At 34.9% G+C, this 25128-nt stretch overlaps 1 protein-coding gene across 3 annotated transcripts in view; it reads left to right on the forward strand.

The window, feature by feature from the left end:
- Slit2 (slit guidance ligand 2) overlaps nt 1-25128 on the forward strand; it is a 331792-nt gene that overhangs the window by 255592 nt on the left and 51072 nt on the right. For 2 of the 3 annotated variants that reach the window (XM_027936332.3, XM_027936338.3), the window contains 12 exons: nt 278-421; nt 536-699; nt 5217-5367; nt 8464-8538; nt 10084-10227; nt 13638-13781; nt 15348-15514; nt 16389-16521; nt 19656-19724; nt 22010-22081; nt 22548-22619; nt 24199-24270. In XM_027936332.3, the coding sequence (XP_027792133.3) occupies nt 278-421; nt 536-699; nt 5217-5367; nt 8464-8538; nt 10084-10227; nt 13638-13781; nt 15348-15514; nt 16389-16521; nt 19656-19724; nt 22010-22081; nt 22548-22619; nt 24199-24270 (1407 nt within the window). Of the gene's footprint in view, nt 1-277; nt 422-535; nt 700-1687; nt 1712-5216; nt 5368-8463; nt 8539-10083; nt 10228-13637; nt 13782-15347; nt 15515-16388; nt 16522-19655; nt 19725-22009; nt 22082-22547; nt 22620-24198; nt 24271-25128 lie in introns of all 3 variants that reach the window. The other variant, XM_027936326.3, reaches the window with a different exon arrangement.

Raw genomic sequence — 25128 nt, forward strand, 5'->3', positions numbered from 1 at the left:
TCCTTGACACCTTTCTGTGTCTGTTGTTCTCTTTCTACATCATCCTTAGTTTCCCTTAATAAGTTTTGTTGAATTCATGCATAAGTATTCATGCATACGTGAATTTTGATGTCTCTACTACATTACACATCTCTAGCCTGTGATATCTAAACTGTTATTAAAGTTAAAATGTTAGTTTTGAGGTTAAAAGTAATGACTGGGTTTTCTCAAGGACAGTCTCTTGCAGGTGAGTTAGTGAGATGCTACACTTTAATTCTGCAACTATTTGATCAAACAGATTATTGAATGCCAACAAGATAAACTGCCTTCGGGTAGATGCTTTTCAGGATCTCCACAACTTGAACCTTCTCTCCTTGTATGACAACAAGCTTCAGACCATCGCCAAGGGGACTTTCTCGCCTCTCCGGGCCATTCAAACTATGTATGTAGATATGATTTGCATCAAATTTGATGACTGTTGTTTTCACTCTCAATATGAGAGTGGAGTCCAATGGAAGTCATGTGTGAAAAACTCTTCTGTCTGTGTTCCTGAAAGGCATTTGGCCCAGAACCCCTTTATTTGTGACTGCCATCTCAAGTGGCTGGCGGATTATCTCCATACCAACCCGATTGAGACCAGTGGTGCCCGCTGTACCAGCCCCCGCCGCCTGGCAAACAAAAGGATTGGACAGATCAAAAGCAAGAAATTTCGTTGTTCAGGTAATTTCTTGACATTTCCAAAATGTGACCAAAAACAGTGGTTATGTGAGAACTACTGAAAGCAGTCACCCTTTGGCTGGTTCCCAAACATTATAGATTCATATTTCATTTAATTTGCCCAAGAAGATAAAGAACAAGAGAATTGTAGACACAACTCATAGAGTACAAATCCACTTTTTATATAACATTTTAAACACTATACCTAGTGGAAGAAATGGGCTATTGGCCAAGTTCAAATGATGCCTGGGTATTTCATACTGTGTACTTGGGATTCAAACATAACAAGGGCCTTTTATCTAACTCGAAATGCCTTTAAAATATGTTAAGTGTTGTGTTTGTTGTACTGTTCTCTATTGACCAATTTCAAGTAATCAATCATGTTTTCATTTCTTCAGAAAATGAACTGAGATTTGGTGACATGATGTGCTGAGGCTCAGAAGCAGGGGCAAAAACCCTCCTGATCCCTCGCCTCTCACTCCTAACGCACTTGCTCATTTTGCATTTCCTTATTTTGAATAGAATTGTGAAGAGAGATTATTTTTTTTTCCAAAAGGCTGTTTTAACCTTTTGGGAATATTACATTTATCTACCAAAAGCTAAATATAAATGTATTGAATTGCTATTAAATGGAGTGATTGCTTCATTGAAAGGCACTATTTCCTTTAATCTCATTTTATTTATATTCTGATGATAGAACAAATTCTGTATGTTTTCAGTAGTATGCTGCTTAACTGTTCCAGGTGTATTCACATTCAGCAGTTAATTCATACTAAATGCTAATATCAAAATGAGGCTGGTTATTGTCTGTAATTACAGATGCACTTATTATTCACTCTGCATTACTGTACTCTGGCCTCTGCTGTGAATATACATTTTTATTTAGTAATCTATAGTAACTTGAATCCATTCTTAATCTAATATAACTCGTATCTCTGCTTGCTGACATTCAGGTGCATCTTCTATTTTTTTTTTCTCTTTTTTTATTTAGCTAAAGAACAGTATTTCATTCCAGGTAGGTTTTGCTCGGTGGTAGGACTAACCGCAGACACCCTTTCCTCACTCTATAAAATATCTTCTAAAACTTTGATATGCATGCTTTTGAAACTACAGTGAATACTCTATAGGTAGATTGACTTATGTATAGATCACTTGTAGCTGTTTCCTGAAAACCTGACCTTTGCATGCAGCTTCTGATGTTAAACATATTTATTATTAAACTCCCACCTTTTTTTCTCTCCCTTTCACTTTGGCACATTATCTACAATTTCTCACAGTAGCTAAAATGTTTGAACCTATGGCTTTCTACTTAAATCATTTTTTCTCCTTACATTGTATACCTGATCTTTCAGCCTGTTTTTAAAATATAGCTTACTGAGCTAGTTTTAAAGACAGAGGCCTTCTGTTGTCAAAGAGCTATTTCTACATGAAATCAGTTAGAGACATGAAGTATTGCATTTTCAAAAGAAGTCTTACTTTTTAAAAAACTTTTTATGTAAAAAAAGAATAATTCTTTTCCTACTTTTGCTTCACTTTTTATATGAAAATAGCAGCCTCATGCTGATTTATGTGACTTATTCCTTATTAGTTTGTGACTACAATCTTGCAAATCTGGAGTTACAATGTAACTCCATAAAAGATTACTGATGTCCATTATGAAAACATTAGAAGTTCATGGGCACTGAATGCCTTGAATAATTTAGGTAGATGGATAAAGTGTTTCTAAGAAAAGTAATTGCAATGTGTTATCACTTCAATCTTAACATTCCCAAGACTGATGATTCTAGAGCTAGCTCTTTAGACTATGTTCCTTTACTTATTTTTTTCCTTGCCTGCCAATTGTGTAAAATGCCTCTTGACTTTTTTGTTTTAAAGTATTATTTTTAAAAATATATATTAAGCATTGATTGGCTACTTTCACCATCTTCTGGGTATATTCTAGACTATAATATGTCTGGAGAGCTATAAATAAAAAAATATGTTTGCAGAGTGCTCAAAACCATATTTACTTTCTTAAGAGGAGTTCTGGGTTAGATCTGTATGTTAAAGAAATATAGTTTTGCTATTATTGAATTATAATTTATATAATTTCATGCATTTAATATATTTAGTTATATTACTAAATTCAAATGTCCAAATAATATTTTACACATTATATTTGGCTGTATCACAGTAAAATGTTGAAATGAATGGTTGATTGACCTTCACTGGCAAAACATTATTATTTTGATCTAATTATTAAGTGGAAAGTCATCTGATAGCTATTACTTAAATTAAAAAAAAAAAAGCCACACTTTAAATCCCAGACCACCTATAGGATAATACTTGAATATGATTTAAATCCAAAAATTACAGCAGTTAATTTAATTGCTACTGAATTATTCAAATTCTATTTTAGTATATTTTATTAAAAACTTAGAAGTTAATATTTCCATTTCACCAAATGGAAACAAAGTCAGATTGTTTTCATAATTCTGATACAGTTTTTCCTCTTACTGGCAGAAAAAAAATCAAGTAAGGTTTTAGAAAACATATTTTATACATGATATCACATCTTAACTTTCACTTTCTGATAATTAAATTTATATTAATTAAAATAAGAATTATAGATGCCAGGACTCAAAAGGATTCTTTACACTTTTTTTTTTCTAAAATCTTAATTAGAATTTGAGTCTATTTAACAAATGACCATAAAGCAAATATTATTGCCATGGCTACAGATTATTTGAAGTACATTCAGTCAATCTGTCAGTTAGACTCTGTTACCAGTATATGCTTATTTCACTTTGGACTTAAGTCAAAGGCACAATAAAATAGATCCTCAATAAATACTATGGCATTCATTGCCAGAGGTAATATAACTATCATATTGGCATTGCACACTTGCAATGAGATTCTGATTCCATTTCTGCTAAGTGAACATTATTTACAAGTTGGAAAGGTCATTAAAAAGCATGTTAGCTACAACCTAAAGATTAATCCAAATGTTCTAATGATAGTCCTTGAGGATCTCTGTGATTAATTTCTCATTCACTTTTATATGCTTACTTGCCTGCTGCCATTCTATATAGCATCCTCCATATCACAGTGATAACTCAAAACAATGTCTGTCACAGAGAGTTCATCCTTTAAAGGAATCGACAAGAACTTAATTTGTACTGTGCATCCTTTATGCCATTGCTTTTTCTGTAAAGTCATCATGCTTCAAGAAAAAATATTATTACTTTTACAAAGCATGACAAATCCCATCACATCATGCTATTCCCCTATAGTTGCTATAGTAAAGAAAGGACACAGAGAGCATAGTTGGATGTATATATGTCTGTTAACCTTAATTGGGATTACTCTGTCTTTCTTTCCTTCTTGGTGATCTTTACTTTTACAGGAATCCACCATTGGGGCTGTAAGTAAAAGTGTCTGATCTGAAACATAATGTCCTCCCTTTTCAATCCTGGTGTATCTTCTTCTAGTCTCGGTCTTTTGCGCCTTTTTTTTTTTTTTTTTCAAGAAGAAACCACAGATCTTTTGAGCTTCTCTGTTGTCCTTGTAGCTCACGTTCAACTTCTTCCTGGACCTTGTTCCCGAAAGCTGTGGTTTCCATTCTGCAGTTCTGAGGAACGGTGGAGGCATCTTTCAGTATAGCCCCTTCTTTGTGTTTCCAGGAAAGCTTCGGTAGTAATACTCTTACTATGGTCATAAACATTCTGCGGGAAGAATGCATGTCATGTAAACAGTATTACACTTCCAGAACGCCTGTAGCTTTTCTCCTGCTCCCTTCATCTTTCCTCCTGGTCTTACCTGTGGCCTAGTGGTTGGTGTAGTGATAATGTAGCGAGATTTTCTGTTGTGCTTGATCTAACCATGTGGTTGCGAGGTATGAGTAAAACATGGTTCCGTCAAGCACCATGGAACGTCACGCAGCTTTCTACAGCATGACAAGCTGCTGAGGCTCAAGTCAGGATTTACTTGTCTCTTTTTATAAACTCATCAAAAAAGAAAAAAAAAAAGAAAGAAAAAAAGAGGGCTTTTTAGGCTTTTCTGAAGATTATGTGAGAGGGAGAGAATAATACAAGTCCACAGAAATTTAAAGACCTGAGTATATCCATTTGCCTTGAAAGCCCTAATTTAAAATGACATACAGGAATATGTTTATTACCAGATACATTTTTAATTCTTGAAGCAGGAAAAAAAAATAAAAAACTTTTTTTTTTTAACAATTAATAGCCATTGTGTGATTAGCTGTGAAATAGGCTAGAATGGCTCAGTGGATCAGCAGAAAGTACAGCTGTGAAAAGCTCAACTTTATTAATGTTTTCCTGTCATGTGAATCTGGTCACTCTTTTTTCCAGAAAATTTCAAGCCTTTCTTTTAACCCTCTCCTGACATCCATTGACCAAAATTCCCTAAGTTGTCTCCCTGCTGCATAATCTATAGTTATCTTACTTTTTTCTTCCTACAAATGAATCAATGTTCTAACCTTTGCACTCAGTGTTTCTTTCTTTGGCTTGAATCCTCAATAGGTACGGAAGATTATCGATCAAAATTAAGCGGAGACTGCTTTGCAGACTTGGCTTGCCCTGAAAAGTGCCGCTGTGAAGGGACCACAGTAGATTGCTCCAATCAAAAACTCACCAAAATCCCGGACCACATTCCCCAGTACACTGCAGAGCTGTAAGTTCATCCTCCAAAAAATCCTGGTTGGGAGGGAGGGACTTTTTAAAAGCATCAGAGCAAGAAAAAAAAAATAATACCTTTATTTTATTTATTTATTTTTATGGGGTGCTGAAGATGGAACCCTGTGCTTCACACTTGCTAGGCAAGGGCTCTGCCACTGAGCCACAACCCCAGCCAGAGCATAGCAATTTTTGTCTTGACATTTTTAATCTGAATAATTACATTAATTTTAGTGGATACACATTACATTGATCTACCTCTTCTTTGCAGAAGCTTAGTTCATCTTTCTAGCTAAAAACACAGTTAAAAATTAACTTCTCTCCCAGAATTCAGTGAGCAATCACTACTACTAATAATAATAATAGTGATTATTTGATTCCTATTTGTTATTATAAACCCATTTCTAAGAACTTAGTACATTCTTGACATACACAAGCCTTACAACAACTAAATAAAGTAGATTGAGTGTCTCCATTCCAGATCTCAGTTAATTGTGAATCAAATCAGGGAATCTTTTTATATCTATTTTTCTACTTTATTGACTCACAGATGCAAGGATTCAGTGATTGGCAAGTATTAAAGCACAAAAGATAGTATTTTCTAGACAATGGATGACAGAAAATAGAAAGTTGAGGAGACAGAGTGTAAGCAGATTTTGTTTTACAAGTCTAACATAAGACCTAGCAAGTACAGGGGATCAAATTGGTGTGTGGAATCATTTGCAGATCCTGTACCCATGTATGGTTTATCTTACAGACTTTATTTATAAAAGTAAGACCTTTAGTGTTAGTGTTCTAAACATTAAAAAAAAAAAAAAAAAAAAAAAAAAGAACACTAGTGAAATCTCATCATCTTCTGAACATCTTAGCAACACGAATGTCCGGCACAATCTGGTATCTGTCATTGACTGCTTTGCTGAGTTGGTTGGTCTGTGTGTGTGTGTATTCCTTCTGTCTTCAACAAGATTATAGCTCCTGGCTGACAGGGATTGTGTGTGTTATAGTTTATCTCCCACTGTGCCTATACACATGCCTGTTACTTAATGAATTTTAAGCAATTTGAATAATTAAAAATAAAGTAATGCCTTTCAAAGAGTTGACAGAAACAAACTCCTTTGTGATTATCATGATATTTTTAGCACTTGTTTGTTCATGGCAACATTTAATACCTCCAAGACTTTGAGAAATGTATAAGGACTATGCAGCAAAAGCCCTGAACTCTATTTCATTAGCCACATAGGGATTATACTTATTTCCAAGAGCAGTATACACAATAGGTATTTTGTCAATTAAGAATTGTAGTAGAAACTAGCCCGTAATGTAGGCTATAGCAAAAGTTTCTCTTTGCATTTTAAAAACTGGTAATTTAAAAAAATATGCACATAAATTTATTACTAGGAAGAAAACACTTGCAAACCATGCATCTGATGAGGGATTTATATCCAGAATATATGAAGAACTCTTGAAATTGAGCAATTAAAAAAATTACATTATCTAATTAAAATATGATCACAATTACCTGCATGGATCTTTCTCTAAAGAAGTTATGCAAATGGCCAATAAACACATGAGAAAATTTTCCATGTAATAAGTCATCAGAGAAATGTCAATTAAAACCACAGTGAGATACCAATTCACACTCATTGGAATGCTTATAAAACAAACAATAAAAAGGATAATAGTAGGTCAGGGAAATTGAATCCGCATGCCCCTTTGGAAAACAGTTTATCTGACCCTCAAAATGTTAAATATATTTACCATATGATCCAACAATTTTATCCTACATATTCAAAAGAATTGAAAAGATATTCATATAAAACCTTTATGTCAGGCTTCATATTAGCATTTTTCATGATAGCCAAAAAGTGGAATATCACAGATGTCCAACAACTGATAAATACATAAATGCAGTATGTCTGTTTTAGTTGGCTTTTACTATGATATGACTTAAAGTCCTGACAAGAACAATTTTAGAAGAGGAAATGTTTGTTTGAGGGCTCACAGTTTCAGAGGTTTCAGACCATAATCACTTGCTGGCTCCATTCCTGAGGACTCCACATGATGCAGAATATCATGACAGAAGAGTGTGGCAGAGAGAAGCAGCTCACATGATGGTCAGTGATCAGGAAGCAGAGAGAGATCGACTTGCCATATACAAAATACATACCCCAAAGGCATGTCCTCAATGATCCACCTCCTCCAGCCACACCTTACCTTCAATTACCACTCAGTTAAGGAGGGGATTAATTCACTGATTAGGTTAAGGCTCTCTTAACCCAATAATTTCTCCTCTAAACCTTCGTGTATTGTCTCACAAATGAGCTTTTTGTGGACACCTCACATACAAACCATAACAACGTCCATGCAATTATTCAGTCATGAAAATTATGAAGTACTGATAATATATACTACAGTATGAATGAAGGTGTAATACATCATACGAAGCAAAAGAAGGTAAACACAAGAGGCCGTATTTTGTATGAGTGCATTGATATGAAATGTCCAAAATAAGAAAATCAATGGAAACAGGAAGTTAATTTTTGCCAAAACTAGGGGTTGGCAGGGTTGGGGTGGGTAAGATTTGGAGGGACTGGTAATGATTATGGTGTTTCTTTATGGGTTGGTGAAAATATTCTGGAATTAGATGACAGAGATGGTTGATCAAACTTGTGAATACACTAAAAACCACTGAACTGTGCACTTAGAAAAGGGTGAACTTTATGGGATGTAAATTGTATTACAATAAAGCTGCATATAAAAAAATATGGAGCAAGTGATTAGGAAAAAAATGTCAAAAAATACAAAGGGAAGGGACAATCATGAAAAACAAGTTAAAAGTTTGTTCTAGAGGTTACTGAGAGGTGGTTTTGATTATTGGTTTTCCTTACTTTGCACTCCTTAACATGCTTTATTCCATAATTAAAATTCAAGTGAAATTTGGAAAAGAATAATAGTACTTTTCACAAATCCTCTGTGATATTTCTACTATATTTTATTTTAAAGTGATCATTAAATACTGTTTTTATTCAGTATGACTAATATTTAATCCCTTGCTAAGTGTTGGTAATGAAACCTTCCTGTCTTTTTTCCCTAGCCGTCTCAATAATAATGAATTCACAGTATTGGAAGCCACAGGAATCTTTAAGAAACTTCCTCAGTTACGTAAAATGTAAGTCATTTGTTGGTTATGTTAAATTTCTCAGGTGTTTCCTTGTGTTTTCCCTTTCCTTTGAAGTTTTATCTGCGTTTCTTTCAAAATTGGAAAATATAAAAAAAATCCAGGCAGATTTCCATATGTGAACTTAGGGTAATCTCTGAGAGGAATCTTGCCATGTGTTCAAACAATGCCAACCAAAGCCTTAGCATCTTACTGGAACACAGACAGCTGGTCTGTTATGTGGCCACAGCAGGAATCCAGCAATCTAAGCACATTAAAATGGGTTCAGTGATATTTTGTAACTTCCTTTACTGTTCCCCAAACCATGCTGTGACTTCTCTTTCTGCAGATTCATGTCAGCTCTTTGACTTTTTGCTTCATTAAACTTTCATTAGAAGATAGTGGAAATTAACGATTGGCAAACTGGCTTCATAGCTCATCTGTTACATGTCATACGGCTCATATTTTAAAATAAGTTGATAAACTCAGCAATTTCCACACATTGTGTATCCTACAATCCTGGGAAGGAGTGAGGAAAGGGAGGGAGGGACAGGACAGAGGCCCAACAGGTAAGGACAAGGAAGTACCCTCCACAGGAGATGAGACCTCTGCAGGAGAAGAGAAGTGTTCTTCCAGGACATCCTTGTGGTCACAGTGTCCCCGGCCCATTCTCCCTGAGACTGCGAGTGCAGAGCTGATCGAGCCTCCTGCCCTGCACTTCACCTACGTGTTGTGCTGCCTCTCAAATGTTCTGTTATTTTTTAATTGCCGTCTTTCTGACTGATATGAAATATACTTCTTGTTTATCTGTAAGATGACTTCAAGGCAGCAAGTATTTATAAAACAGCTACTATGAGCAATGTTCTGGGAGAAAAAAAAAGTTACAAAAAAATTATTTTGTTTCGGTGGGGTGGGGGTGGCCACTCCTATTCTTGGAGTGAGCAGTGAGAAAGAAAAAGAGGCTATAGAAAGATGTTCCCTGAACTGGATGTGCTTGTTCTCCGGGCAAGCAATGTAGTATCTGATTTCAAAAATACACTGACAGTGTTTTTTGTTTCCACAAATTATTGCATGTGAAGTTTAACTGGGAATATACCCATATCCAAGTACATTTCTGATACAAGGTAAATGCTAATAAGGTTTTAGCCTATCTTCCTTCTCTTATTCAGTTGCTCTCTTTTAGCCACTAATTCACAAAATAATTTGAATCAGAGATATTTCTATGAAAAATTCCTTACTGAGCCTTGCAAAGGACATAGAGATTATATAATCCATTACCTAGCCTCAAGAATTTTGTACTCTGGAGGATTTGGAGGGATCATTTTGACATGAATCAGGCTGATATTTTTTGCCATAGACATTCCGTCTTAGTGTTACTGTCCCTTTGGCTTCATGCATAAGGTAAGGGGTGGGTTTTCAGCACTCTGGCAGTACTGGGCATTGGAAAAGCTTGGACATTGTGGAAGGCTTTATTCAGTAGGAAAAAAAATGGTCAAGTATATGTGTCCTCTTGTTAGAAATAAATCATTTACTCTTGGTTTGCACAATTTTTTTTAGCAACTTTAGCAACAATAAGATCACAGATATTGAGGAGGGAGCATTCGAAGGAGCATCTGGGGTAAATGAAATACTCCTCACCAGTAACCGTTTGGAGAGTGTTCGGCATAAGATGTTCAAGGGATTGGAAAGTCTCAAAACTTTGTAAGTAGTCTTTATTATTCATTAGTCTATTATTCGTCCTAATCCTGGGAGGGCAGAAGATGCCTACCCTCCCCCATCCACCCAGTCTCTGTTTCATCTCTCTCTCTTTCTCTTATACCCCCCCTTACACACACACACACACACACACACACACACACACACACACACACAAACACACATCTTCTGTTAAGGCAGACATTTCCCTTTATTCCAATATTCCTGTCCTTAATATGCTGTAGGCATGTTGTCAGGGGAAGCCTTCGTCTCCTTGTTGAATCGTGTGTCTTTGTTTCAGTGCCTCTGCATATCTGGCTTACCTGTTCTGATTCAAAAATAATCATTTTCTTTCCTTGTCTTCAAATACCTTATATTCCCTCTTAGTCCAATGACTTGAAATTTCAGTTCCCAGTAACCCTTGCAACCATAGAATTGTAACAGCCAATCTGAAGACTATATGTGTCTGCCCCTGCAAGTTTTTAGTGAAAGAAACACTGGCTGGTGCTGGATCTATTACCATCTGGTGGCAAAGAAAAGGCACTGAGAGTTGTGTCTGTTTGCTCAAGGGCAAAGAATTTGAGAGAAAGCAATCCTTTGTGTTTCCAAAAGGTTATTGGTCAGGGAGGACGGGAAGTGGGTTGAATAGTAAGTATAGTACTTTTATGTTATTTGAATTTTCTACAGTACATATCTATTTTCATTATCTTTCAAGTTATGTTGGACCAAAGTGGTGGCCTGAAAACTGGAAGAGAAACAAACCAAACTAAAACCTTTGGAGGGAATGAAGGCAACCATTTGTAACAAGAAGCTTTGGTGATTGTAGTGAAGAGAGGCCCAAATTTCACAGTCTCCCTTAATCCCTGAAATCCTTGTAAAGCCAGGAGGGCTGGACCTGATCACCTAGGGACTCCATTGCAGCTCTTTATAAGAGGAAAAGGAGAAGGCCATTTCCCCAGCCAGTGGGATGTGTTTAGTAGCATCCCAAGTTCAAATGTGACCAAAAAAAAAAAAAAAAAATCTCTGCACTAGAACAGATCTGTGCTTCTTGAACTTCTCAGGAATGTCCTGGAACTTAACCATCCAACAGGACCAGCCTGTGATCTGCATAGCTTTCCCATTGGCTTATTTAGAGCCCATACATAATGACATGCAGATGTGCACTCAGATAGTGAGTATTTGGAAAAGACAGTGAAGAATGTATAGAAGAAGGGTAAAGAAGATATACCATAGGTGGTTGTGTCTAACCTTCCCCTAAACTGTTCCAGGTAGCTCAGCAGAACACAAATCCTGCAATAAGAAGCAGCCTTCTTCTCAGATAGCAGTTAAGGGACTACCTTGTTACTGGGATCTTCTCCTTGGCAGAGGAGGGCTGTGGAGAGAGAATGGGGAGCAGGCCTTAACTCCCCCTGTTTTAGTCCACTCAGGCCACCACAACAAGATACCACACATTGGATGCCTTAAGGGGCAATAATTTGTTTCTCACTCTTAGAGGCTTGAAGTTCAAGATCAAGGTGTTTGACAGGGTGAATTTCTGGTGAAGCCTCATCCTTTGTGTGGTGGAGGTCCTTCTTGCTATGCCTAAATGGTCTTTCCTCTGTGCTCATGTAGAAGGAAACATCACACATGAAGGTTCTGCTGTCTCTTCCTCTGTCCTTTGAGAACAGGGCCCTACAATAGTAAACGCACTTGATATTTTACTAACCTAAAGACCCTCTCTTCTAATACAGTTGCATATGGGGCTGAGGGCTTCATAGTATGAATTGAGGGGACAAAATTCAGTCCATAACACCTCTCAAAAAAATGCTTATCAAGGTATTTCTTCTGTCTAGTGACATTCACAGGACTCTCCCCGAGAGGAGCTGTCTAAATTTACTTTTTTTCTTTCATTTTACTTCTCTGGCTGTGTTTGTGCTTCTTATGTTTCAGAACCTGATTCAGGTATACCCACTGACTCTTTCCTGAATCCTCCTATGCTGCACAAAGTAGAGTCACCTAGCACCAAACTTGGAGTACACAACATTTTAGAGTAGGTTTATCTGCAACAATCTATTCTTGCTTGTGGGCTTTTTCAGCTTAGGGCTCTAAAGATTTGACAACACATCCTAATTTATCCTAGACCTCCCAGCTCTTTAGGACTAGTTATACATGTACCTATTTCAGCAAATCTTTGAATTCCTTGACATTTTGGGCTAAATTTGGTGCGCACATGTGCTTACAGATTTTTCCAGCAACAGAGTAAAATTTTTTCCAACTTCTCCTCGGGTCCATGAGTCTGAATAAGACTAAGACCAAGTGCTTTCTCTTATATGACAAAGAAAAGTGCTGCTGGGAATACTTTTCCGTTGTGCATTTGTTTCTTAACGTAAGAGAAGGCTTTGATGAGGGAGGCATCATCCTTTATTATAATCAGTGACATAGCAGAAGGCAAAGGTGTGTAATTCTTATTTATTAGAGGTTGATCTGGAATTTTAAGGCAACTCTTGGTTGTTCATTTGGTTTTGCCTCTCTTATTTTCTGAGGTCATCTAGTAGAGTGATTAACTTATGTTTAGAAAAATTAATGAATACATTGATTGCACAGGAATTCTGAATCTGATTTATAGCAACTATCCATATTCAACCAGGATTTTTAGAAAACTTTTTAAAATGTGTCTCCTTTTGAAGCCCCACAGATATATAGTTTAGTAAAGATTTCTGAAATAAGCTAGGTCTTTAGCAGTGATGAGGAAATGACAACAGTGTTAATCCTATTAATGAAAAGACCTAAAAATAAATGGTCATAGTTTTTCCATGGTAAACCTATTTAAACTTCATTGTGGACAACTGGGTTGTTACTCTTGCCTCATTTTTAGTTTCTGAGCTTGAGACAATGAACACATATTCATAAATAAAACAGTCTGTGCAAGCATTATGGATACTCAGTCGTGTCTGGCTCCCCAGCCACTGTTTGACATTGACTCACTATCTGAGTCCCTGGATGCCCTCAGTTCCTCATCTGCAACAGCTATTGATTCTTTTCTCCCTCCTTTCTGCTCAACCTCAAATGTCATACTACCGTGAATACACAAATCACAGGGCTTCAAGGACTCAGAGAGCTGTAGGTGAATTGGGACATTATGTAATCATGCAAACATAATTATAGCGTCAAAAAGAAAACATTTCAACCCTCATCACGGAATTGTAAATCCGTACAAGCTCACCTGCCTTTTGCAAATGAATTTAATCATTGATGACTCTGAAAATTTTACTCTTGCTGGATGTTCTCAGTGCATCACGATTTCTAATGGCAAGAGAACATTCAAAAAATACTAATGAATGCTACATATTTTTGAGGGATTATTTTGATTCTCAATTAGCCAAAATTGATTGTCTGATGCTGTATCTCCATAACAATGTCCTCCTTTTCTCCCTCAGGATGTTGAGAAGTAATCGAATAAGCTGTGTGGGGAATGACAGTTTCATAGGACTCAGTTCCGTGCGTTTGCTTTCTTTATATGACAATCAGATTACCACGATTGCACCAGGGGCATTCGACACTCTCCATTCTTTATCTACTCTGTGAGTATGAAAAGAGCATCTTTATTTATGTGTTATCAACTCAGCGTATTATATTTCTTACTTTTATTAATAGCATTTAGCATATTATTAAACATTTCATAAAAATGTGATCAAGGACTTAGATATTTAAAAAGGACACATTTGTTCATGTTAAATTTAATTTTTATAAATATTACATTAAATTAAAAACATTTTTAATATTTTCTGTCCTTTTTTTAATAATGGTATCAATATGAAAATTAATTTCTAAACTTTAAAAATATTGCAACTTGACAACATTTGCAAATAAATACAATTTTATATTTTTTCTCAGTGTTCTCATGTTGAAGTATTTTCACTCATTTTTCTCACATTGAAGTATCTTCATTATAAGTCTCATAAAAACAGAATTGATAGGCTATTGCCAACAAACTGTGCACAAAAGAATCATTCATGATGACAAGAGATACATTAAGATGACCAGACCAACAATAAAACCTGTTCACTAGAGGACATTGACTATAATATTAGGAAAATGTTGAAGAAATAGGTTGAGTCTGTGCAAGAGTATATTTTATGTAGACAGTTTGAAAATCAAAAAAAAAAAGTAGGTCTATAACAGAACTTGGAAAGTGTCAAAAAAAAAAAAAAAAAAAAAAAAAAAACAACCTCCAAAGAATATATTTCAGGCCTTTGGTATATCAGTGTCTGAAAAACAGTGCTAGAAATTATGAATTATACCTGATGATTTCCTGGTCATGCTGTTCTCCAAATATGCTAACCTAACTCAATAGGAGGGGAATAAAGACAGAGGGCATGGGGAAGCAGGTTTAACATACCTCAAATCACTGAAGAAGTCATTTGAGGGAAACATCCATCCATCAATAAAGTACTTAATCCTTTTTCCACATAAAACTTGACATTTTACATGGAGTGACTAATTTGTGCATATTAAAGATGGCATGTTTATAAATAACGGGATTGTCAATAGGTTTGTGCTGAAGTGGTGAGATGCCAAAAGTATTGAGATTTGTAGAAGTAAATTCATTTTTATAACTGGCATTTAATCAACTCAGCTGTCAGTTTAGATAGCAAACCTATTCTCTGGAGCAAATAAGAGATGGGAATCTTGAGATGACAAATTAATGAAATAGCTGTTGTCAGGTTAAACTCAATAATATAAGGTAATCAGCCTTCATCTTTATATTAAATTACTGCATTATCAGTCTAGGGAAGTTTGACAGTAAGTCAGATTTCTGACAAGTTTAAATTATTTCTAAATGAGGTATCTATCAGGATCCACTGCATAAACTCCAAATTGCTGCCTTCACTCTCTTTTATACATGAAAATTATTTGAAGAATTCTCTTTTCTGCAAGTGTTGTTATTGTTTAAATTTTAGACATAAATATTTAAGCAAAAATATACATAGCATATGTCGCATGGGATTGTGAGTGAATGGGGGATGTGAAAACAAGACTAACAAGGAATTGTTCCAGCAGAAACCCGCAGGGAGATATGGCATGGGGTTTTGAGAAGATAATAAAATCCTAAATTAAACTGTGCATTTTTTGCATATGGTGCTTAGAAACCTCTTGGCCAATCCTTTTAACTGTAACTGCTACCTGGCTTGGTTGGGAGAGTGGCTCAGGAAGAAAAGAATTGTAACTGGAAATCCTCGGTGCCAGAAACCATACTTCCTCAAAGAAATCCCCATCCAGGACGTGGCCATTCAGGACTTCACTTGTGATGATGGTAAGAGACTCTTGCCATCTTTGGTCCCAGGCATTCCCATGCCCATCCATGCACCAGTGCCTGAATGTGCAGCAGACCGTGGCTCTGTGCAACATGTGACGACTGTGCATCTTTTGCTTTGCTTGTTGTTTATTTTGTTTTGGCAGCAGGATACTTCTTTTCTCAGATTTGTCTTCTCACATCCGAGTTTTCTTGATGTGAGTTTCTGAGTGTTTTAGAAGATTTTCTACTTTCCAACTTGTGATTGATACTATTTATATAGCTTCATTTTAACTTTTCTTTATTATCCTTGGCATCTCTTTTAGGAACTACCATTTTCAAATGAGAAAAGCAATTGACTTATAAAGTAGAAGTTCTCGTAAATCTGACAAAAGTAATAGTTTTCGCTTTTAATGCTCTATCATTGCAATTGATTCTTGTAATAGCACTTAAGGTAGAGAGAGCAGATTCTATTATTATTACCAGTGAACAGAGAACTAATTTGAGCTCTGTATTTCAAAGTGAGGGACCCATGCAGTTTTTCCTTATCATTTTAAGTTAAGCTGCCCCTTTATGTCTCTTCACGGATGTCTATGTATAGTTTTTTCCATAATTCAGTCCATTTATATGCCATAATTGTAAAAATAAAGTCCAAATAGCTGAACAAATATGGTTATATTAGTAATACAAATTGTGAACTATTTTCTGAACTTCTGCCCTAGGCAGTCTGAAAACAATGGCGTATAGAATGTGTGGTATCAATTTGTACATAGTTATTGCTCTATACATAAGTGATCATATGACTCCAGACCCTTGGCGTTTGTTAATTGAATGGCATAAAAGCCCTTTTAGGCCTTCAGAACCACAAATCTGGCTCTTTCCTCTGTTCATTTAGGAAATGATGACAACAGCTGTTCCCCACTCTCTCGCTGTCCTACGGAATGTACTTGCTTGGATACAGTGGTCCGATGTAGCAACAAGGGCTTGAAGGTCTTGCCCAAAGGTATTCCAAGAGATGTCACAGAGTTGTAAGTAGCACCCATCTTTCCCTTTCCCTCACAATTAATGATTTACACACCAAGGAAAACGAAGATCAAACAAGAATCTTTAGAATCCTGTTTGCAAATTGTATTCTAAAAATGGTTAATAATTATCATGCAAAACTGTAAACCTGTAATTGGGAATTGCTGGTTGGGTGTGTTTTCCCTTTTCCACAGTAGGATTTCTCAGTGCCTTTATTACGCTGAGGTTCAGCATTAAGCTCCAAGTGAGAATGGTAAAATATTGGGTAACTCCCGCTCTTATCCAACCCTATATCCCTTTATACATTGAGCATTTTATAGGAGAAATGTCGCATTGAATGAACTTTGGTAAATGCTTAAAGTTAATTTATTTACAATGTCTAGGATATTCCATATGGTTAATTCTTCTTCACCTGTATAACCCCTGCGACAGCATCTCACATGTAAGATAAATAATTATCTGAGAGGTAGCAGTAACAGGCATAACCTTTGCCCATAAAAAGAGGAATTTGATGTTTTGTTCCTAAATCAAAGACTGTTAGATCCTAAAGGATGCAAGGCCAGTTATCCCTGACATTTCCATAATCAATATATAAATACAAATTACATGTCTAATTTCCGCATACCTAGACCTTCCTACTTCAGACTTTCTGCCCATACTTGCCTGGCTGCATCCTTGCTACATATGCAGAATAGAATAAACCAGGGACTGTGCTGCTGGAATAATGAAGCCTGCCTGCTCCTTTCATTCCAATTTTTTTATCTCTAAACTAAAATTTGGTGTGCAAATGCTTGATATAAATCCAACTAAGCCATTTTGCCTCTGTTTTATTTTTATCCTTACGGAACTGTGAATCAGTAATGATTTAAATGTACATGTAATTAGTGTAGAACTGTACCTGTAAATTCATGCAGACGCATGTGAGCATTACAAATGGGCAGCTCTGATAAGCTTTGGAAACATACAACATAAAGAAGGAACTTATTTTCGAATCATGTCCTGTTCACAGATTCTATTTTGGTCTTGAGTGGCACATTTAGAGAACACAGGCACGATTTGAGCACATGTGCTCACAACATCCCTTTTATCTTTGAACTGCTGTCGAGTGTTCTTTTACTACCAATCACAGTAGTTAATTAGCTGTAAGCACTGCTTTATATATGCGTAATTAAATACTTCATCCTTGTTTTAGTATGTTTTTATTTCTAAAGACCACATGGGCCCCACAGACCTCCCTCTGCCTATACAGTGTTCTGTACACAAAACCTCAATTTTAGGAACAGTCCAGGGAGGAGCATAACATTTATATCACTTTTGATGCTAAATCTTTCTTTAGACAATTTTAAATGGCCTTTGGCCCCCATCCCATCAAATGGTTTTAGACATTCTTTAATTTCTATATCAAGCTCCATTGAAAACCTGCTTGATTCACCCTGTCTATATCATCTATGTTTCTGCCATAAGTTGAATTTTCAATCTGTTTGATATAAATCTAATTGAGCCATTTTGCCTCTGTTTTATTTTTATCCTTACGGAACTATGAACCAGTATTATTAAAAAGTGAACAAATTATTAAAAAATGGTATTTTTTCTCTAGACAAAGCTGGTTATTGAGATGAGAATATTAACTCACCTCTTAGAATTCAACTTTTACCTCCCAGAGAGCTTCTCCTTAGAACCTCGCCAAGTCAGCAAGACCCTTCATTCTAGTAACATATATGCATATATTAGAAATCGCTCATATGTCTATTTTATTAAATGGTTAAATAACTTGGCAAAATAAGTATATATTGGTGGACAAGCCTGAACAAATGTTGTCCATCACTTTTAATCAGTTCCATTTAACTCTCCTTAGATTGTTTACATGTAAACTTTCACATCCTGAGTCCTTTTGTCCTTCTGCTGTGACATTTCCTGGAGTAAAAGCAGCATGCTGAAGTATATGGAACGATGCCTCCCTCTAGTGGACACAAGGAAAACTTAGCTAAAAGACAGGAAGTAGTCAAAAACATGAAGTCATTTGAGCAAGTATCAGGAGGCATAACATGTTCCAACTGTGAATCACACATCCATTACATGTTTAGACAACTCATCCCTTTTATATAAATGTTTTCATTTTGAAATATTAAAAATGGATTGGTAGCATAGGCAACTTCTCAAATTCTATATCCACCAAAATTCCAACTTTTAAATGGAATCTCGAGACTGGCTACTACACTGGATAGGAAGGCCACTTTCCTGATGTGGCAGAATCATTTGCAGGTGCATCCATGGCCAAGCAGCCCAAATTGAAAGAAGTCAACTGTATCCTCCACCATCTTAATTCTAGGAAAGGAGGAGATGAAATGTACTTTTCTTTTTGTGATATCATGGTTATAACTTCTATATTCATTTATGTTTGTGTCTTGTCATTTAACGGAAAGCCTATTTTCTGATTCTTCTTCTGACTTTAACAAGAAAGAGAAAATGTACTTATATTTGATTACTTCTCTAGTACTTTCAGATATATTTGCTATATTTGTATACTGAATCAGTTTCACAATATTCTAAGAAATCTAAATTATTATCAATAAGCAAATATATAGTGGTAAAAACTATTCTAAAAATATTTCTAATTTAAGCCTGATTAATTCCAAATACTCAAATAGCTCCTTAAAACTGCCCATTTTATTTGCACACATTTAAGTGCATTAATACATAAGTAGGCAGTGAAGAGTGTAATATTGGCCACAGCAGCTGGGTTTTGTTACTAGTTGCTGAATTTCATGGCATTGTTGCCACATAAATGAAAGTAAACTGGAGGCCAATTAAAATATAATGCACTGCATGAACCTTATTACCAACTCTTGATTGGATGCTCACCTTCTTTGCTAGATTAGCCACAAAGCATTGGGTGCACAAGTTGTTCCTGGTTTTATGATTTAGCCTAAATGATCCACAGAGAATTCTGTTAGATTGGACAAATGTGTTTTTTTCTCCTTACTTCTCTTCAATAATGATTCCAGAATGGGGTACAACATATTAAGGGAAAAAGACTGCCTCAGTTAAAATACCTTACCTCAGTTAAAATATCCTTCACTTATTTTATAATTCACACCTGTTACATTATAAGAAGCTAATATTATGTCTTTGTTTTTAGATATCTGGATGGGAATCAATTTACACTGGTTCCCAAGGAACTCTCTAACTACAAACATTTAACACTTATGTAAGTAACATCATTTTTCCATCTTTAACTTATTCTATTTTATAAAAGTGGAATGGGTAGAAGATTCAGTGAACCTTTCAGGTAACATAAATTGTTTACAGTTAGCTGCTTCCCTCCTCCTTGATCACTGTGGTCCTGGGTCACTAGTTACATCTTCATTGAATATAAATCAGGAGATAGAATGTCTTGGAAGAATTTTTCCTTCTATTCAAAGAAGCATGAACAAAATAAAATATAAATAGTCAAAATATTATAGAAACAGTAAAACTGAATACTTCTTTTAGTAATGGCTTTTTTATAAGACAAGTTGAAAGAAAGAGAAGTAAAACAATGTCTTTAGTCTTGACTTTGAGCAAAAGATGGTACATAATAACTTAAATGAAAATACATTATAAATTTAGTTTATTAGGTTTAAGTTTCTTATTTAAAGCATTGTAAAGTAAGTTATGGGTTAAAAGTATTAAAATTTAATTTATAAAACCCATATATATTTATGTAAGATTTAAGAAAACTAAACAAAGATACTGAGATTCTAAGAATAAATTTCAAAATATTAAAGTTTTTTAAATTTAGTTTGCTGTCCTCCAAAAGTAATGTCTTTCATTCATTAATGTAAACAATGTTTCTAACTATAATTATAAATGTAAGAAGATATTTAAATATAGAATAATTTTGATCTGGTTATATGCACAATATATTATAATATATACAGTCTTGTATAATGTCACATTTTAGAGTAGTAGCCTTTTTGGTAATGGATAGAGTTTTTTGGAGCACAGAAAAATCAGCAAGAAAGATAATAGTTGTTAATGGAAAAAACCTTATTAGTTCAAGTCTATTTCATTTTCAAGTATAAAAACTAGTTTCAGAGGAAGACTGCTAGTGTTCCTGGAATAAGAAGGTTTATTACTAATTAGTGACTTCTAGGAATCTATAAGAGCAGAAAACATTGCATATCCCAGTGTAGACTTTATCTAGATACATTGAGGTGAGTTAACATGCAGAACATCTCTTTCAGTTTTTTATAAAATATGCAAAATCAAACATTCTAAATGTAGTATAGACTATATCAATGACAAATGGTTAAAGATCAAAGACCATCTTCTAATGTGCCCTGTTCTGTTTCTAGTTATTTATTTGAAAGCAAGAACCAGTTGCATGTGTTTTATTCTGTTTAAAAAAAAAAGTAAACTTGCTTCAATTTCCAAAGGATCACTTTACTAGATTCGGAGCATTTGAGGGACAGCATGTAATTATTTTAAACTAGTTAGAAATGAGAAATAAGATTTATGAACCCAGAAATGGCTTTACCAGTGACTGATTATACAAATATCTTTTGCTAAATTAGATACATTTGTTTTTAAATTTAGGTGTGGTATTTAAGCAGCTGAAAATACTATAAGATTCCTACCATTTTCAAATTATATAAGTCAAATCCAATATCAAAATTTTATTGATACTTATGTATTTTAACAAAGGAAAAGTTTATCCTCCTTTTTTCTGAATCTTCCTTTTTTTATGTTTTGGATTTTGCTTCAGAAAAAAAAATAGTGCATGCACATAATGTTTAGATATATAGTGAATATATAAATAAAGATAAATATGTAACAAGAATAAAATCAAATTCATATAAGTTATGACACATAGTACCAACTATACTTATAAATAGCTATTTATCACTGGTAAAAATTTAGCATCTCTCTTTTACTTATATAATTCATTAAATAAATATTTATTGAGGACTAGTGAGTGACTTAGATAAGAGCAGATGATATTGTGAATGTGATGAAGTTAGGGTCCTTTTAGTTATCAAATTTGAATATCTGTATCAGTGAACATGTGTGAGGATGTAGTATATGTATCTGATGGGACTTTCAAGATCAAAGGTTATTCTTCACCGGTAAGGTACGTCTCTTGTGTGTCACCTCCAAGAAAGCTCTCTGTAGAAGAGAACAGCCCAAGTCTATGGAAACAGTAGCAGAGGAATGTGGGAAAAACTCCTTCTCAAGCTTCTGCTCCAAATGAGACTGGCCATTGTGCTCATGCTTCATTGGCTGACACAAAATATATTCACTACTGATTTGAACAGTACAGGATGAGAATAAATATAAATAACGTTGTAATTTACCCCAGAGAGTAATCCAGTGTTTTATGATTTTCAGATAGTATTAAAATGCTAACAATACTGGTATGACTATTAACAGGCAGAGCCTTGTCTAAGATCAATAATATTTCTATTTTGGTTAATAAGACTCTGTGTCTTTTTTATTTTTTTTTTCCTTTAGAGACTTAAGTAACAACAGAATAAGCACCCTTTCCAATCAAAGCTTCAGCAACATGACCCAGCTTCTCACCCTGTGAGTGTGAAAGTGTGGTACTGTGTATTCATTATGTCATGGGTCAAAAATACATTTACCCAGTGCTGGCCATCCTCGTGAATGGAAAGAATCTCTGTACTCAAGGAATATCAATTTCATTTGGAGAAACAGGCCAAGCCTCAAACAAGAACAAATTTTACAGAAAATGTTGGGGTCTCAGGGAAAAAAAAGAGTAATTTAGCATGCTTGTGGGAGGGTTGTGGGGATCCTTACCACTGGCCTCTGGAATGATCTTAGGGAGATAATGGTTGAGGGAAGGGCAGGCAGAGGGAAGTATTTGAGGTCATGTTAGAGAGACAACACAAAGATAATGTATATCATGTGTAAATATTCTCGATTTATAAGATACTCAAAGAATTAATTTGTTAACTGCTTTATTTAAAATATGACACTGGGGCATTATTGGATTCCTGGATAAAGTAAATAGGCTTATGCATACTTTCAGAATTCTCAGTTACAACCGTCTGAGATGTATTCCTTCACGAACCTTCGATGGATTGAAGTCTCTTAGATTACTGTAAGTATCCTGGCTTCAACAAATACCTCTCTACCCTATGGTCTGAGTTTTGAGCTGTCTTTTTAGTGATTTTTACTGTTTTATTGATACTTGACTATGTCAGGATAGATGCATTAGGATTCACCATAAGTTTGGAAAGAAAAATTTCTATACCTTCAATGGGAACAGCATGACTTTCTCTTTTGTAATACTTGTTGCTACATAGCCATTTGCTTGATAAGAAATAACATTAAAATGGGCATTTTATATAGCTCCAATTAATTTCTGAAGCAATAAACTTATTTTATTTAGAAATCTCATAGTGCATGAATACATTTTTTTACTACAAAAATGTACTTTATATAAAATAAAACATCACTCCCACTCCCCTTCCTCATAATTAACAGTTAAAACAGCTTGAGGTGCCCATCTGGTCTTTCTTTATAAACATTTGTTTTTATGTCTTATTATATTTCTCCCCACAGCTATATAACTTTTAAAAGTCATAAAGAGGATCTTTTCTTGTTCTGCCATTAGCTATTTTTTTTGTAACATGTGCTTTAGAATGTTTCTATTCTATAATACCTAGAGATTACTGGACTGTTTAACTAGTACAGAGTATTCCATAAGTTGAGGAAACATAACTTAGGTAATCATTATCATCTTCACTATCATTTGGTTTAATTGTGAATTTTCATTATTATATACAATACTCTGGTGAACATTCTGTGCATTCACCTTGGTGCGGGCATTGTGGCATTTTAGCAATGACTTAGGATGGGAAGGTACTGTTAAGTAGTTAGAGAGAATATCAAAAGTAACTGTCAAGCTGTCTGCCATGCAAGATTATCTTGATTTACAAATTTATTTTTTCATCAACTGCTTGGTAGAGTACCTTATTCAAAGCACTCTTGCAAACACTGAATACTATTAATCCTTTTATTTTTCTCTATGTGACAGATTGAAAATTGTTTTCCGTTCCTGTTTCAATTTGCATTTCTAATTACTAAAGCATTTGAGTATATTTTGTTTGTTTACTGAGAATTTGTGCTTCTTATTCTAATGAAGCCTGATCATATCATGTTCCCATTTCCCACTAGGTACTTTGTTTTTTCAGTATTAATGTAGATGTCATTATGTACTTACTACTTTGACTGTACTTTTTAGGTCTTTTTATAAAGAAATTAACCTTGCATCTGATAATTTTGCAAATATTTCCCATTCTGTTTTATAAATGGAATATTTTACCTCAGGGATGTATTTTTATATTATAAAAATTTGCTACTCGTTTCCTTTCTGGTTTTGGGTTTATATCATTTTTTTGAAAGCCTTTTCTGTCCCATGATTGTATAATGGAGTGTGCTTTGTTTTAATACATTGTTAGTTTTATTTGTATGTTTAAGTCTTCAATCTGGGATTTATAATGTGTAGAAGATGTAAGGTAGAAACCACCTTTGCTTTTCCAAAAGGATATCCAGTTGCAGGATAATCTGTTTTTTCAACAAGCTAAAATGCTTATTATAAACCAAAGCCTCATACATTCATGGGTCTGAACTTTCTGAAATGTAGGAAATTTAATCTTAATTTCTCTTGCTTTCAGTTCTCTACATGGAAATGACATTTCTGTTGTGCCTGAAGGTGCTTTCAATGATCTTTCAGCATTATCACACTTGTGAGTACCTAGTTCATGAATTTGGGTGAAGGGTCAGACTACCCCTGAGTTTGGAAAAGCCCTCTTACCGCTACTTTTATTGAAACATTGTAAAATGTGACTGGTTTCATCTTTAAAGAAATGTAAAGATTTTCAACCTGGATATGATGCCCACTACAAGACAGCTTTAATTTACCCTTGTTTTTTACCCTAAATTAGTTGAGTTTTCTTTGCTACCTAACGTGTGTTCTACAGACATGGCTCTCTAACACAAGGAGCCTTTTTTCTCTTCCCTTTGCTTTCTGATTCTAGAGTATCAGCTTCCCTTGAACTTGCCCTGGTCCAACCCTACTGTTCTGAGTCACATCCCAAGCATTACATCTTCCAAAAAGCCTTCCCTAGTTTGTCCAAACTGAACTCATTTTTTTACCTAGCTTTTAATATGGCATCATGCCAAAAAAAAAAAAAAAAAAGATAAATAAATAAATAAATAAGCCGGCATGGTTTAAACTGACTTTATAGTCAGGTAGTGGTAAATAACCATGTTGATATTGGTTGAAATGTTCTTTGTGCTAACATTCATAACTGCCCATATTTAGGTCCATATTTCTTGAAAGCAGAGTAAAGCAATTAAAATATATGTGATAACTAGGGTTCACAAAACTCACTTGTGTAGAATTCCAGTGTTCTGTTTTTACTGGGTATAATAACTTGACAAACTTAAGAAGTGCAGGGATCACTGCAAAGTTCCAGAAAGTCCTTTGGTGATGTTGAATTTGATATCACCTGGTAAGAGTCAACCTACTCCCACCTAAATATGGATGTCAGTTGGGCCTCAATTCCCTAGAAGTTCGCCTGCCATGTTCCCCCATAGCTTTG

The sequence above is a fragment of the Marmota flaviventris genome, chromosome 7 (genome assembly GCF_047511675.1).
Source record: "Marmota flaviventris isolate mMarFla1 chromosome 7, mMarFla1.hap1, whole genome shotgun sequence".
In the NCBI taxonomy this organism is placed as follows: Eukaryota; Metazoa; Chordata; class Mammalia; order Rodentia; family Sciuridae; genus Marmota; species Marmota flaviventris.